The sequence below is a fragment of the Zootoca vivipara genome, chromosome 6, assembly GCF_963506605.1.
Source record: "Zootoca vivipara chromosome 6, rZooViv1.1, whole genome shotgun sequence".
Classification (NCBI taxonomy): Eukaryota; Metazoa; Chordata; class Lepidosauria; order Squamata; family Lacertidae; genus Zootoca; species Zootoca vivipara.
The window spans coordinates 35,479,282-35,496,671 of record NC_083281.1 but is presented as its reverse complement, the minus strand read 5'-3'; the positions used below and the strand labels follow the sequence as shown (position 1 = coordinate 35,496,671).

Genomic DNA, 17,390 nt, shown 5'->3' with positions numbered 1-17,390 from the left:
AAAGAGATCCATTTTCCCTCCTGCTTTTCCAGCATTAAGAACTGAATGCCGACAATCCCTATGACTGTCAGTGTTCAGTCAAGTTGTAGCCACAGAATTTTGCTCTGGAATGCAGACATTCGCTGGCATTTGAATGCTGACATTTGCCAAAGTTTTGGGCATTCATTGTAACATGACAGTCCCGCAGAGGAGGGGAAAGTTGCACCTAAAGGGTTTGGCAAGGCAGTTATAAAAGACTAAGATGAAGAGCTCCAGAGAACCCAGATGTGGCCACCTTTGTAGCACCAGAATGGAGGGAGAGTGGAAGGGAGAGGGGAGGAAGAGGGAGTCTTGATGTGGATACACAAGTCACTATATTCACAAGACAAGTTCAATACCGTATTCAGGGAATTGAACTGTACTGATTTCACCATCAATTGCAAGGCGGCCCTGTGTTCAACTCCTTTTACTGATAACAATCTCCTGCCCCTGTGGTTTTCAAGCTGTGGACATTAGCTTGTCAGCTGATGAGCCCCCAAACTGCAGAAGGTTTGGAGGGGCCTGTTGTAGTTTGCATACTCAGCTCAGAATGGCCTCTTCATTTGCCCCATGTAAAGCAAGAACACACCTTAAAAACACAGCCAGCACTGTCCTGCATTTGTACACTGCAGGGGAAGATATGCAGGGGTAGATATAGATGCAATGCTTGTCTTTCACCAGTGATACTCTTGGGGAAACACTGATCAGCTCACATTGAACCCCAGGTTCGCCCAGAATACAGATTGTCAACCCACTCTTAAGGAAGGGCTGTAAAGCACTCTGCACAACTAGAAAATGCCACACAGCAAGAACCACCACAACCAACACTATTTAGTCCTGCTCTGCATGTTGCACAAAATGGTGGTATCGTCTGCAGAGCTTCAGATTGTAGAGGAAGGGAGTGCCTTATTTTATTCAGAAAAATAAAAGACATCCACAAAGGGGGCAGGGTGGAGGCAGCACACCAGGAAGCTTTCTATCCCATCTCCTCTTTCTTTGTTGCATTAGTGTTCCACTTGCAGGGAGTTTGGAGGGAGAGGTTCCATAGAGAAACATTCAAAACTGTGACCCTCCACCTGCAGCCTGAACCAGCACGGTCCAGTTTATCACATTTGGAGATATGCTACTGTACCTGATTCTAACGCATGTGTAAACAACAGCATACTGGATCAAGATCTAGTTTTGCACTGTTTCCAACAGCAGTTAGAAGCTTCCAAGTGTGGCGTGAAGGTAATGGCCTCCCCTGTTGTGTCTCATGGTGGCCCTAGACCAGGGGTAGGCAACCTAAGGCCCATGGGCCACAAACGGCCCACAGGGGTTGTTTAACTGGCCCACAAGCCACCCCCAAACCAAACCAAGCTGCCCACTCAGCAAGTCCCCGTGCACTGTGCTAAACCGGAGCAGCACAATGCAAGGACTCACTTCCACAACGCCGAAAATCGTGGGCAAGCACGCTCATGTACGCGCACAATCCGCCCCACAGAGGGATCTCTGCTGAAGTGAAGTAAACCTTGCTGACCCATGCCCTAGACAGACCTGGCACCAACATCTGGCATCCTCTGGCAGCTGCTGGCGCCCAGCGCCTCAACTGGGTCCATCAGGGCAGATACAGTACAGTTGTACCTTGGAAGTCGAACGGAATCAGTTTTGGATGTTCCAAAGTGTGGCTTCTGATTGGCTTCAGGAAGCTCCTGCAGCCAATGGGAAGCCGCAGAAGTCCCGTTGGACATTCGGCTTCCAAAAACAGTTCACAAACCGGAACAGTCACTTCCGGGTTTGCAGCGTTCGGGAGCCAAAGCATTTGAGAACCAAGCTGTTTGAAAAGCAAGGTACAACTGTACTTCCTTTAGGCCCTACCACCTTCTACGACTCCAGGGCCATATCAACTGGGCTGCAAAGCCACCATTTTAAGCTGCTCATCATGTCCCAGAGCAGTGCTGTGGGGGCACATTGTAATTAAAATGGTGGATTGCTCCCAGCATCCCATCACAGATTGCAGGGCTGATAGCACCTCCTGGAAACCCACCAGTGGGGTCATTGTAGTGGTACACACACACACACACACACAGAGAGAGAGAGAGAGAGAGAGAGAGAGAGAGAGAGAGAGCGCTTATGAGTCAGCCATCATTTTCTGGTCACCACCAATCTAGTCCCCCATGCCCTCTGGCACGCCCAGATGGTTTGAGAGAGAGGCAGGGTCTTCACTCATTTCCATGGGCGCAGAAAAGGTTAAAAAGCAGCAGGAGTCCTGCCTGCTGTTTAGATTGGACTCCTGCTGATCTTTATCTGCTCAAAAACTGGAGGGGAAATTCAGTGTGATCAGAGGTCTGGGGACCCTGACTAGTCAGCTAATAGATTTGTGGGTGCATGAGAAACTGATGAGAAAAGGAGACCACCAATGGCATTTTGTTGTTATATTGCCTCTGGCCATGGAGATTCTCTTTAAGCACAGAAAGGCCTGCACTTCTCTCTAGCCCAAGGGAGGGGAACCACAGCCATTGGTCAGGGATGATGGGAATTGCAATCCAGTAACATGTTGTGAGTCTTAGGTTCCCCGCTCCTGGTTTCATCTTTAACTTTTACATTTTTTCCCTTAAAAGTATGGGCAACCTGATTTATAATAGTAGTAGTAGTAGTATTAAGTGCATCCTCAGGACACCCACAGCACTTGCACTGCGGTGAAGAATGACTCAAGGAAGTTGGAATTTTGGGTTATTTTTCTTGAATGGGAGGGGGGGTGAGGCAAAGCTGTTAGGACACCAGAGACACTCCAACCACTTAATTTTCTGTGAGGGTACAAGACTATTAGTGCCTGCAATCAGAAAACTAGACTGTCTGGGGCAATAAATGCTGGGGAGGGCAGAGGACTCCCACCCCGCCTCCAGTACCTGAAGTTGCCTCTGCATTTCACAAACCCATGCACAAAAGGGAAGGCCACTTTCCTTAGAACAGGAATCAGGCATTTCTACATAGATGCAGAAAAGGACTTGCATTGGGCTTCATTCTCCCAAATTCAGCCAACACTAAAAAATCCAGCCACATACCAAAGTGACTGGCAGTGCAGTTAAAACAAAGGGTTGGTCCTCTTCACTTATATCCTCATGCTGCAATCTGCATCCCTCTGGAACAAGGAAATCAGCATTCCATGTTTATTCCCTCTGGGCTTTTCCATCAATATATCCAGGCCCTGACCTGAGGAAACCGTTCTCTGGGGGCAGAGGGGGAGTAAAATGCAGAAATCAGGGGTCACATCTATTCTCTCTTTTCTTTTTTACAGATTTGCCATCTGCCTGGTGGGAAGGAAAGCAAAACCCTAGGGAAGAACTGAGCAGTTAGTTGGAATCAAGAGAAGTTCTCAAAAGAAGTCATTTACTGCTTCCATATATAAAGCCACCCACTTGCTCTAGAGTAATGCCACTGCAACGGCAACAAGGCAAATGATTTTAGGATTTCAGCACCTGGCACCTCATGAAGAGACCTTATAAAAATCCAAATTCCCACCCCAGAATCAACAGTGATTCACTTTAAACTTTTACACACATGCAACACAAGTTCATTTGCCCCTGCTGTCCTCCCTGCCAAGCTAAATTCCTTGTTGAGTTTATATAAAGCACCTTCTGAACTTTATGTGTCCACTTCTGTTGCAACAAACTTTCATTAAGGGTGCAATCCAAAAAGCACATATTTGTGTGTAAACCCTGTAGCTTACTTCCGAGTAAACATGCATTGTAAGGCTGAAATTGTTTGCAAATGTACCTGAGAGTAAGCACCACTAATCTCAGTGGAAGTTTCTGAGTAAATATGCACAGGATTGGGCTGTATGGCCACCGAACTGAGTGAAATGGAAGTGTGTTTGTGTGTGTACTTGATTTCCTTTATTTTGGATTATCAGCTCACCAATCTCAAGCCTCTACTACAACATCAAAATGGTTTCTGCCATCAGTTCCTTGGCCAGTACAAAAAGGGACAGAGAGATAAGAAAAGAGATTTACACACAAAAAGGAAAAACAAATCCTCTACTCACAACTTATCTTGCCCCCCCCCCTTACAAGGTTTGCAAAGAGGCTCCACAAAGACAAGGAAACTATGCTGACCTATTCGGAAAAAATTCAAGAACCCACAATTTGATGTTACCTTCATTAGGTCTAACCAAAGCACTACAAAATAAAGAGCAAGTTTTCAAGTTCTCCAGAACTCTTTATCAGGCTGCTTATTAAACAAAAGTGGGTTTAGAGGAGAGAAAGCAGGTCAAAAGTCTGCATTGAGGATGCACTTACCTTGGAGTAGGTCCCAGTGAACTCAATGGGAATTACTTCTGAGTAGACATACATAAAAGCACACTGTTTTACAATGAAGTGTAGGGTGAAATAGCAGGCTTGGTGTAATCCTATGCATGTTTACTCAGAAGTAAATTTCACTGTGTTCAATGAGGCTTTCTCCCAGGTAAGTGCATAAAGGATCCCAGCCTATATTAAAACAGGTTCTAGTAGATGCTTATGCAGATCTCAAGTTGCATTGAGACCTGGTGGGACAAAGGAACAAATGATAGCTGATCCCCATGTTTGAAAGGATCAACACCCACTAGTTACTTATATCCAGCCCTAAATGAAATGCACAGGTCTCTCGTAAGAAAGAGAACAAAAAAAACAAGAAACACAGCAGCTTTCATATTAGCAAAGCTTGACATTCATTTCAGGTGACATCTTCAGCAACAAAAAGTAATCCTCAGTATATACTGTATGTACAAAGTGATCCTGTACATCAGGGCAAAATATAGCTGTAAAACAAGCTGCTAATCCAACGTGTGGTTCCATCTCATCTAGGCAACCAAAAAAATTAAAAAGGCATTATCCTAAGATTTGGCTTCTGGGTCATAGGCGGGTCCACCTAATCTGAAAATATGTGAAGCCTGCAAGCAGGGCATGAAGATGACTTTTGTTTGTCCCACCAAGTAATTCAGAGGCAGGCTCTCTCAGAACATGGAAGATCCATTTAGCTACAATACCCAATAGCCATTAATCAGTCTTTTCCACCATGAGTTCCTTAAAAGCCACCTGCTCTATTCACATATTGGTATAGCAAATTATATAATTTCAATATGTGGAGAAACCCATCAATTTCTTTCCCTCCCCTCTCTCTGCCCATTCATAATATTGTAAACCTCTACCATCATTACACATAACCATTTTTTATATCTTAACCCAAGGTGGGGGAACCTGTGGCCCTTTCCAAAGTTGATGAACTTCAGCTCACATCAGCTGCTCTCAACCACTGAATGAAACCATATTGCATCACAGGTTAACCCCCAAAGTAAGCCCCTTGAATACCCTTGCCATCTACACCCACAAAAGTACCACCACCTCATCCCGGTGGTGGCATGGACAAAACAAATCCTTAAAGGACTTTCTGAAACTGCAGCTAACTATTCAAAAAAAAGGTGACTCAGGTGAGCAACAAGATTGGTTTGCTAAAGGGAAATATTGGCAGCACAGGTGTCAGGAAGAGTGTGGCACCAAAGTGGGAGGCTTTATTTATTTTTATTTTTAGCAAAGCATTTTGCAATCAACATTACAAAACCTTATAGAGCTTTGATATCCCAATGTGAAAGAGGGCATCCTTTGCATTATAACAATATGCATTCAGGCATCAAGTGATCATTTTTGTAGCTGTTCAAAGCTCATAATAAGATCCCTGGCTATCATACTTTCAAGTTTGGTCCCATCTGGATTTTGTGCTGCAACACTGTAACACCCCCCCCCCCCCCGCGTCCCTGCATGACCTTCCCAACATTACAGTCATGGAAATCAAAGCAAAAGGCCTCCCCCACTTCCAACTGGGAGAGGGAAAGTTTTAAACATGTGGAACACTGTATCTCAGCATCTTCTACAAGTGCCAATTTCCTGCCGTCATTTTGATCCGTGTTTTACCGGCGTTCTTTTTTTTCCTTTTCCTTTTTTTCTTTTAAAGCTACATTAACACCACCTCACGCCTGGTTAACACAGCAATAATCCCGGCGCGCGCTCCCTCGCCCCTTTCCCCCCTTCTCAAGGCAAATTCCCAAGCGACCTATTTTGAAAAGGAGAGGGGGAATGAAATCAATCTGATATCACTTTACAGCAACCTAACTCTTGAACCCTGAGATCACGGGAAGAAAAGGAACCCAGGAACTGACCCTCCTGGCCTCAAGAGAGAGAGGCCTAGTGCCGTGGGTGGGTAGAAGCAGCAAGCAAGGAAGATCGGGGGTGGGGTGGGGTGGGGAACATGCAGGCAGCCTGCATTTAAATCCGGTATACAGCCAGGCTCCGAACCGAGCAGGGGGCCAATGGGGGGATTTCCTCCTCAGTAAAGAGTAGAGAACGTGATAAACTAGCTGCCCCCTCATTTTTAGATGGGGGGACAGATCTCCCCGTCCACACACACCGGTTTACTCCGGATCAGCTCAGCCCACGAGGCCTGCCGCAGTTCCCAAACTTAGCGCGCGTCCAAACTCCACCCCGGCTGCGTCCAGCCTCGAAGGCCCACGCCAAGGCGCCGCCCTAGGCCCCAGGCCGAGGTCACCCGGGCTCAGCCCTCGGGGGAAGCCTCCTGCCCCCCCCCCCCGAGTCGCTCAGGACCAAGGCAGCCCCGCTTTCCCACCACCACCACCAAACCCCTTACCTGATGCACGAAAACATCCACGGGGCTTTCGAGGGCGATGCCTTCCTTGGTGGTCATGGAGAGGAAGCCGAACCCCATCCGCACGTTGAACCACTTACAGATCCCGGCGCCATGCAGGAGCGGCTGGCTCTCTTCATCCGGCCGGGGCGAGTCCCCCGTGGGCTCTTCCTCGCCCGTTTTGGCGCAGCCACCTGGAAACATACGCGACGAGGATCATCAGCCGGAGCCCAGCCAAAGGAGGGGGGTGCCCCTCCCCGCTCCTTCCTAGGGCCAGCGGGTGCGGAACAGAGGGAGCGCGGGACCTCCGGGGGCCACCCAGGATTGGGACGCCCGAAAGGGGGCTCACCTCCCGGCCGGCCCCCCAGCCCCCCCGCGGGAAACGCCATCGTCGTCCTCGGAGAGCTCCAGCCCTGCTGAGCGCGCAGAAGGCTAGGCAGGAAGCCATGCAGAGCAGCCTCGGCTCTGGGGTTATTTGGCGGGGGTGGGGGGTGGGTGGGAGAGGACTAAATCGCAAACCTTCATCCATGGAAGATTAGGAGGGGCAGGATTTCCAGCCATGAGCCAAAACATATTAGTTTTTTGGGGGGTACCAAGAACTCGCTCCCTCTTCCAAATTCCGTAGGGTGCCCAAAAAAGAAAACGCAGCTCCAAAACATCGAAGAAATCGGTGTATTCCAAATCTATGCCATCCCGGTTGCGGGGTGAATCACACACTATTTTCACAGGATGGGGGACGGAGTAAAAGTAAACTAGTGGATGGGACAGCGTGACACCACTAGTCCATTTTCAAACTATTCTAAAGCATTCGAGGTGCATGTATGGAACATTGATTATATGGAAATATAAAATATTTATACACTTGGGGGGGAGAAATACTACAGGAATCGAAGTGTTGGTCTGTCGAAACCATTTGGAAATATATACGCTTCTTTAACTGTAGTTCCTCTTTAAAAGCAAAGCACAAAATCACTACTAGTGCAATCCAACGCATGTCTACTCTGAAGAAACCTCGCCGCGTTTAATGGGAGCTGCTCCCAGGAAAACATTGCCTAAGTTTATAGCTGCCTAGATACACCCAAAAAGTTTCCAAAATCCCCCCTCCCCAATTCTTATAAAGAAAAAGCACATGGTGAAACAAGAAAGTGACTAAACCGACCGCTCGCTCAAAAAGTAACATTTTTGAAAGACTATATGAAAGAGTCAACACAAATCTTTCCTTTTAAAAATGAAGAGGATTGATTGAAAACAGCTGTAAAACTATTCCTAAAATGAGAAGAGATGAGGGAAAGCTCTTCAGAGCATACCGCTGATTTTCAAAAGAGGGATGGAGGGCAGAGATAGAGAAAAAGAGGGAAAATAAGGAAAGAGTCTTCCTTGAGCGGGGGGTGGGGAGAGAGAGAGAGAGAAGGGAAGGGTAGAATTGGGTATGAAATTTTCACTTAACCTGCAAACTGCTGGTTAGAAACAGACCCCATTCTGCACCCCCGGTGGAAATGGTGGACTCTGGCTGGAGCAGCCTCCCCTCCTCTCTGCCAGCCCGTCTTTGGAGAGGGTGTCAGAGCAGCTCAGCAGCTCCCAAAAAAAAGAGGGGGGAGAGAAAGGGAGGAGGGGGTGGTGGAAGATTCAAAACAAGCGGAGGGAAGGCGAGAGAAAGGTTTGCTACATCTTCACTGCAACAATAGCAGTGGGAGGGCCCAGGGCCTGCTAAAGCTTCCCAAATTTCTAAGAGACAATAGAATTCCCCTAACGCCAAACCTTGCGCGCTTTCCCCCTCCCCCCTCGGGCCTACCCTCCCTCCCTCCCTCCCTCCCCCCGCCCACCTCGCCGCAATATAAGCGCTCTTCTCCCTTCCTAGGAGACAAAAAAAATGTAACCTCCTGCCATCCTGCAAGCTATGGAGTGGATCCTGCTTCGTGTCCATGCTTTTTCTTTTATGAAACTCAGTTTTCTCCTTCCACGCTTTTAAAAATCTCGTTGGTTGGAGAGATCTCAAGAACCCGGAGGGATCTCGTCCCTGGGATCCCTTTCGCCATATGCAGTTTTCACACATGGCTCGCTCATTCATTCATTCATTCATTCATATTCTCACTCACATACACAGAGCTTTCCCACGTGACACACAATCACTCTCTCACACACCACACTAGTAATTATACATTCCAAGCGAGATTTTATGATTGTGCGTATATAAAACTTCAGTGATGGGAAGGTTACCTGTCAAGAGGAAAGAAACAAGATCTTCTATCTTGACTTCTCTCTGCCAACACACACACACACACATTATTAGGTTATATTATTGACCCTCCCCACCCCATGTTCGCCTGCCTAACAAATTGGCCTGCGACAAGACCCGCTTGACTCGAAGTGACCTGTTTAAAAGGAGAGCTGCCCCCTCCCTCCCTCTCCCCGCTCATTCCATTTTGGCATGTTAAGCCTCTTCCCTAAACTATCCCTTTCCGCTCCCATCCGCAGCTACTCCTGGGATCTCCCTTGGCTAGCTTTGGGAATGCGAGGAGGGGGGTGAAGAGGGCGGTTTGGTTGGTTCCTTACCTTCCCCACCATCTCTAGTCATTGACTCGGGGGTGGGAGGGAGAGAGAAAGAGATCGGATCTCAAATTGGAATTTATGAGTCCTTTATCTTCCCCAGTTTGGTGAGCTCAGAAGGTTACCAATTTATCCCGGTGCAATTCTAAAAATATAAAAGTTTGCCTTTGGAGCGGGCAGGGGCAGAAGAAAAAGCAGATTATTTGGGGTACAAATACATTTTCAATTAATTGAACTTAATGCATTTTTTCCCAATTTGTTTCTTTAAAGAAACATGCCGGAAAGGGTGAATCCCAAGCAAAACGTGTTTGTTATTTTTAGTGTGCGGAGCCAGCTTATCTTTAATGAAAGAAAAATAATTGCCCCCTAAGTTGATTCCCCCCCCTTCCCGGTTGCAAAATCGAATTGCATCACAAAAGGTGCAATTATATATTTTTTTAAAAAGCTAGAAATTCTTGTTTACATGGCGTTAATAAAGCCTCTAAAATGGGGAATGGGAAGGTCGGCTATTTTGAGGTAGAGGGGCTCAAATAAATCCCGCAAGATATGGGGATGTGAAAGACAACTTCGTCTTTTTCCTGAAATTTTCCCCCATAAGGGAAACAAAATAAAATATATAGATATTAAGTAGAAATATCACCAACATTCCAAGGTGATGGCTTTTTTAAAGAAAGAAAATCAGGCAGAGAATAATACGGAGTGGGAATACCCCTACCTCCACATTACAGTTAATTAGAACACTTTCATAAAAGCAGCAACGAAATGAAATGAAATATTCAGGGTCGCTTTTACACGCGCCCAAAAATAAAAATAATAAAAATGAGATACTACGCAGCTAACAAAATAGGTTCACCTCAAAATAATACGTTTTGTTTAAAAGGCACAAACCAGTTTTAATACAATAGTTGTGCTGGTAGGGAGAGTTATGACGACCTGGAAATTTTCTCATCCTTCATACAAAATGCACCTCACACACACACCTCTACAAACACCCGTTTCTGTATGTATCCCGATGATGTCTATATTACCCCCCGGGAACAGAAGGGCTGATTGATTGGGGCGGGGGCGGGGCCCGAAGGCTGCTTAAAAGACAATCAGAGAAAATGAGAGGTGATCGATGCGCACAAAGTGCTGATAGATAGTGATGGGGGGGCTGGAAATGTGGGGGGGGGGCGGTTCACAGGGAAAAAAAACCGGATGGGGGCGGAAACCCACCTCTCCTCTTATCTATATTGAGCTGGTGAGTCTCTCCCGTGCACTGCCTCTCTCCCTCCCATCCCTAATTGAGGAAGGGGACCCTCATCTTGGCCCGCCTCGGCTCTCTGCGATTTGGAGTCGGTCTGCTCCCCCCACCCCGCGGCCTTCGTGCTCTCCTTTTCCCCACCCTGCGGCTCGCTGATATTTGTCAATTCCATATTTTCAGCGGAAATGGCCTATTTGGCTCCTCTGGAGGGCCGGGGATGCCGGTGGCTGAGGATTCCCCATCCCCATCTTGACGGCTCCGCGGGGCAAGCGAGCTTGGCGATGGGGCGGGGAGGTCACGCCTGCTCCCAGGATGCTGCATCTGATCATCGGGAGTGGGGTGGGGTGGGGTGGGGGCAGCAGGAGCGGGAAGGGCGAGCGCTCCGTTTCTCCAACGCCACCCCTCCCCCTCCCTTTTTGGGGGGGAGAGATTTCACGGCTGGCCGAGGACAATGGCCGAATGACCAGTGCTATCTCGGGAGGCAAATAGCCCCTCCATTTCCGGTGCTCAGTTCAAACTGGACAATACCAGCCAGCTATTCCCCTGGAGCAAAGCGGAGCCCTGTTAAAGGGGCAGCGGCTGTGGAAGCTCCAGAAGGAGCACACGCGTGCACAAGCGTGCACACGACCACCAGCAACTTCCAGTAACCCTTTTGCCTCCTCTCCTCTCCACACGTGCAACCCTTCTCTTTGCCGCATCTCTGGGCTCCGGAATAGATTTAATCCCGAGGCCACAAGGGCCCCTCCAGGACGAAGAAGTAAGATCCGTGTTTGCCAACGTGGATGGGTCCCTTCACACATTACGTTTCAGAGCACCGGCCTCTCGGGTGTTTGTTTAAGGGCGCCTCCGTGGCGTGCGTGGCAAAGGGAGTTGGGACTGGATGCTGCGAGGCTGAAATGGCGCCGAAGGTGGGGGAAGGATTAAGGGGTTGACACGGGTGTCACAAGGACGGATGCCACAAGGAGTGGCCAGTGTGGAGGTCAGTGTCCGTCATCCAATCCCCAATTGGAGAGAGACACCATGCAAGCGTACAAACGCTACAATAAAGAGATGCAGGCCTCTGAAAAATGTAGGGCTGGCAACGGCAAACAGATTTTAACTTTTTCTGTATGAGCATCTGGGGGGGGCGGACAAGAACGTCTAACAGGAGACAGCTATCAGTTCTGCTCAGTGGTGTCCAAACTTTTTTCAAAGAGGGCCAGATTTGATGAAGTGGAGGGCCGACCAAAGTTGTTGAGAGCTTTTTTTTAGGATTGAAGTTGTTGAGGTTTTTGGGGGGGATTATAATAAACTGCCACAGAGGCCGGATTAAACCAAACAGCGGGCCGGATTAGGCCCCCAAAACGGATTTTTGGACATGCCTGATTGTCAGTTCCTAAATTTTACCCTTGATTTCATTTGCAGGTATATAAAGAGAGTAGGATTAGGCCAGAGACAATCACGCAAGAACCATCTATTTTCCCTTCGGAGCAGGGGAATCCTGAATATACGGATCGTCTTTTTGTAATCTGTTTTTTAAAAATCCCCCACAAATACTCTTTCAGAATTCTGTGTGGCGGGACGGGGGCTTTAAAAAAATAAACATTTTTAAAAAAATCCCGAATGGCTATACCTGGAAATCAAATTGTTTAGTATTGGCATAGTTAAAAGAGGTGAATTGAAGAGCTTTTAAAGGGTGCTTTAAAAAACTGAACAAAAACTCCTTCGTGCAATTAATATGGGGGGAAGGAGTGGATATGCGGGAGCAAAAGTTTTCCTCCTATCCTAGGGAGTTTAGGGGAATGTACAGCTGAACGGCAACAACATTCTCATCGCCTCTCCATCAAATATAAACGCAGGACTCTTGGGCTTTTCCTATACAGTAGTTGTCTGTGTTAGTGGACATCTTGGTGAAATGTGCAGGCTGCCTTTCAGCCCTGGGAAAAAGGCAGACCGACGGTGCAATTCTCTGCTCGTTTCCTTGGGATTAAGCCCAGGAGGACCCGCACGGGATAGGGGCGGCCAGAAGCAGATTAAAGAGAAGGATATTAGGTCCCCTGATTAGGAAGGTTCGTTTTCAGCATAACGTATTCACTCAAATTAGCACCATCTCATCGTTTTCTCCAGACGAAACCTATCCGTCCTTACAAAGTGGAGTCTTTTGTCAGTTCAGTATCCAGCAGGAATAGTCTGTCTTCCTGCATCCTTTGGGGTAAGTCCCATCATCAATACATATCTGAGGTTCTGCCCCCCCCCACAAAAGCCTGTCGTCCCCCCAACAAAATCTTGGCTATATGCCCATGAGTCCCATGGAACTCAAGGGAGCTTACTTATGAGTAGACATGAATGGGGCTGCAATGCGAGAGAAAACTGAAAGAGGCCCGTTGCTCAGGGCTGCAGCCACGTTATCTTCGCGGGATTATTTTTATACATCTCCCAACATTTCCCAGGGAGTGGACAGTCTGACAACGTGTGGGGGAATTTATTAATTTGTTTAAAAAGTAAAGACAGAATAAGTTTTCTCCCTGAGCCGTCTTTAACATAACTGGAGTGTAATCAAGTAAGTCAATTAATATTGGAAAGTGATTTAAATAGCACTTGTCTCCAGAATGTCCAGCCTCTTTGTATGACACATCCCTGGCTCTATACTCCTTTTCCCTAGATCGGGCGAGTTTGTTTCCTTCTGCGTGTGTATCAGTAAACAGTGTCACATTCTGAGTAACACTGAAGGAAGAGAAAGGTTATATTAAAGAACAGCGCGGAGCTGCACGCTCTGTCCAAGGTACTGATCTGAGCCGCTCAATGACGCTCTGTAACTCTCCAGGGTGCTGAAATACACCATGGTTACACACCGTCCAGGATTCTGAGCGGAGAATAAACATAAATTAAAGTAAAAACATATTTGGCAGGACTTGTTCCTCCCTTTAACTAAATACGTTTCCAGAATCGTCTGATATTAACAATCTCAGGAAGTTCTCCTTGCCTTCCCAGCAATTATCTGAAAGTGTTCTGGTACACTTTGATGCAATGAACTTCCAGTAAAAAAACAACACTTCTAAGTCCCTGACTCATATGCTCCATAAAGGAGAATATCAAATGTTGAATGTTATGCCTGTCCTTGAACATTGGATCTTAGGGCAGGAGAAACAGAGTTGGGGCTCAAAATGGAATGTGTCATGTGCCCCAAAGTGCTGTAGTGATTGGGTTTTGATTGGCAAGCCCCATCACACTAGAAGAGGAAGAAACAGATGAGGAACTGAATGGTGTGAATCTGGGTTGAACGGGGGTCTCCCCCTTCTGTCCCAGCTTCAGCCACTTTGGAAGGGGAGAGCAGATGCCAGTTCTCCCCCCCCCCCACCTTCCTGCAGAGCTGAGAATCCCAATGGAAGCTGGGGGAGGGGCTCGGGTCAATCAAGGCAGGAGGCAGCAGTGACTGAACAGGAACCTGAACAGGAGAGTGTAGTGTTGTCATATAGAACCAGGCACTGCTTTTGCAGATCAGAACAGAGCCACACACTCCATATGATCACACATTTGCAATCCCAACATTCCCATAAGGCAAGCAAGTCTTGTGAGTGAATGTGGTATATCTCATCTTTAAAAGCTTGGCAGGCAGGGTGTGGAAACTTGTTGAGTTGAGATATCTTTATTCTGAACTTCTTGCCTTGTTCCTGAACTCCTGAATCATGTCTTCTACGTCTTCTGCTTTGTATGTACTATTGTTAGCCTTATTTTAAAGCACCATCTTTTTCTTTTTTATTAGTCATGAGCCCCCCCCTCCACCAAAAATATATATATTGGGGAACTGTTGTTTGTTAAGGGTGCTGAGACCCCTGTTCGTGTCACAGAGCTACAATTCTCAGAGGTCCCTGGGAAGAGTGATTGATTGCTAAACCACTCTGGAAATTATAGCTTTGTGAAGGGAATGGGGGTTGCCTAACAATTCTCAGTACTGTTAACAAACAGCAGTCCCCATGACTATTTATGGGGAGTCATGACTAACAGTGGCATAATAGTGTTTTAAATGTATGGTATGGCTGTGGCCTTAGAGAACTGAGATTGTCATTGCTATGATAATGATTATCACTGGAGGCCACCCAGCTGCTATGCAGACACTATATATGGTGCTGAAATGGAGTGGGACCATCCAGGGCAATCCAAATCCCACTACTCTATGCAAATAGTTAATGTATGCACAGAATTAGGACTGTTGCCTCATTTCTGTTTGGGGAGAGGAGAAAGGAGAAGGATCTATCACAACCGCTGCTTCCCTAAAAACACACCATCCTCCATCAAAACAATAGCTGCCTTTTGAAAGCAGGAGCGATTGATTGATTGATTGATCAATTGATCAGCATATATGCCCTGCCCTTCCAATAAATTCCCAGGGCAGCTTAGAATAGAAAATCAAAGGAATAATAATAAGTATTTTAAGAGCACACAAACACTACAGACTAAATGCCGCAGGATCTGAAATCTAGAAAGAGCTGTGTAAGAGGCTAATGCAGATGAAGCAGCTTAGATTAAAAGACTTGGGGATTTTAAAAAAGAAAGAAAGTCAGGATGGATGTCAGGAGCAGGTCAGCAATAACTCACACGGTGTCAGTAAAATTAACTCTTTATTCAAAGAAACAAAACAGCTCAAGCCTACTGAGCACAGCAACTCTTCCCAGTAGATTTTGCCCCAATTAGCTGCAAGGTCTGAAGGTGCCCACTTTCCCACAGCTCCCTAAATCTTCTCTCCTGGGTCCTTCAAAGCAATCTGAGACTCTGTCACCTTGTTTGTCTCTGCTCTGCCCTCTTCATACCTCTGTAGGTTCTGAGAGACCAGTGGGGAGGGGAGCTAGTCACAGCAGCAAGAGGAGACCCCCTGGCTTCTTCAGGAGCCTGCCTCTCTCTGCCTCTTGGTGCCCCTCCTCTCCAGCCTCTATTTCTGGACTGCTGCCACTTACTCCCTCCACTCACTTAGCCATGTTACCTCTTCAGTCTTCCCCCTCTGACCACTCATTGTCATCCCACCACCAGTCCCCTGGCTCTGCGCCTTCATCCCTTGGAGGTTCCCCAAGCTGGTGCCTCCCACCAGTCCTCTGCACCCAACTAGTCCATGACAGTCTACAAGGATCCACCCCTTTCGTGCCATTTGGAAAGATGAATCCTGACCAAGATCAATGGCACCTTATGCAACAGTGTGGGTGAAGGGAAGAGAAGGTTTGCCTCCAAACGATTTCACTCATTGGTCTTACTGTTGCAGCCACCAGCAAGGATGCCAATTAATGACAATTGCAATGATGGCTTTCTGCGTGTGACACAAAGCCCTGCTCATCAAGAACCTTGGCGAGCTCCGGGACTCGTTATGCCAAGGCCAGCAGGTTGCTTGCGACTTCTGACCTAGGCTCAGTGTGAACCAGCGACCTAGAGGTGAAACACTCCATCTCTCATTAGCAGTCGGCTGACACTCACTTTTCCTAATGAATTCTACACCCCCATCGAGGAATAAATCAGTGCCTGGAGGGTGAGGCAGGGAGTCCTTTGGCAAAAGTAATATCAAGCGGGGGTGGAGGGAAGACAGAATGGAAAGACAGCACACCAATATTACCTTTACTAGCTCATTTGGTGGAACGTAGCACGTATACAGGCCTTTGGGCAGTCTTCCAAACTTCACAGTGTCTCAGTAAACCAGGGGTGGAGGGCCTCAGGCCCAGGAGCCAAGTGGCCCTCCTGAACTTCAAATATGGCCCTCAGAACTCTTTCCAGGCCACATCCCTAGCTGCCCCAGCTTTGCACCCTGGCTGGAATGTATCCTTGAACTCTGATAATGCCTCTTGCTTGCCTAGATGTAGGGTAGAGTGTATAGAAAATAACCTACTGTACTAAAGGTCAAGTTTACATTTGCTGCTCCACCCAGTTTTGCAAATAGTTGGCATGTGACCCTTGGAAGGTTGTCCAGAATGGAATGAAGCCCTCAGGGTTCTCCAACCCTGGTTTAAAGGTTGTGAGTTGTTTAGGGCTTTATAAACTAAAATACCTTAAACTTGGCCCATTGGCATAGAAACAACCTGTGCAATTTTTGTCAACCAAGGTGTCAGATGTTGACAGTTAGTTGCCCCACAGAGCAACTTAGCTGTAACTGCCAGATCGAACTTAAAGGTAGCCTCACAGGAACCCTATTACCAGTGCAATTTTTCTAGAAAAAGAAGTGCCGAAACTCACCATGATCACCTTCCTTGTTCTCTTAGAACAGCAATGGCCCCCACTTGAGAGGTGCCAGAACTGAGTTCCGGTGAGTTCTAGCTGGGGGGGGCGGAGCCCTGCCTATTACCATCTGCTGATCAGGTCAGGGAGTGGATCATAAGGGGCTGAACACTCCTGTCATGTGACCTGCAAAGACTGGTGGGCACTGAGCATGCTCATCATATTCATCATTGACATATCCCACTTTATGAATGTCCAACCGACTTCATATTCGTTGTCCCAGTAATGGTCACAAGAGCCCTGTAAGGTAGGCTGCTATTAACACCTCTCAATGTCTGAAAAATGCAGTCAATGATTTGGCAAAATTGACCCTGTTTAGATCCTATTTTGGAAACATCGTAAGGATGTGGTATTTTGTGGTAGGGTTAGTCACTCTGTGCAAGAAGGAAGAGGGAGAAGGGAGCTAGCTACCTAACATCTAAACCAGAGTAGGATGAAGCTTGAAGAGCTCACTGGGCAGACTCCATCCTGTCCTTCGCCTTACTACATTGGAGGGGAAACCTGCCAGGATTGCTCCACACAGATCAGAGTCTAAAGGGCATTTCTCTCTCTCTCTGTTGACTCATCCCAACCCCCTGCTCCAGTGGGAAACTAATATGGTTCAGACTTTTCAGAGTATCATTTACTCTGTTTCCAGTGTTCAGCCAATGAGTGCTGAAGTAGCCAAAACTGCACCACCCATGCTCAAGAGAGAGGT

The 17,390-nt window shown here is 47.3% G+C and overlaps 1 protein-coding gene across 1 annotated transcript in view; it reads right to left on the bottom strand.

Moving 5' to 3' along the window:
• Nucleotides 1-8,150, bottom strand: part of LIN28A (lin-28 homolog A) — a 46,861-nt gene extending 38,711 nt beyond the window's left edge. The window contains exons 1-2 of the mRNA XM_035120502.1: nt 8,120-8,150; nt 6,676-6,866 (exon numbers count right to left, since the gene is read on the bottom strand). Of these exons, the coding sequence (XP_034976393.1) occupies nt 6,676-6,866; nt 8,120-8,150 (222 nt within the window). The remainder of the gene's footprint in view (nt 1-6,675; nt 6,867-8,119) is intronic.
• Between the last annotated feature and the right edge of the window lie 9,240 nt (nt 8,151-17,390).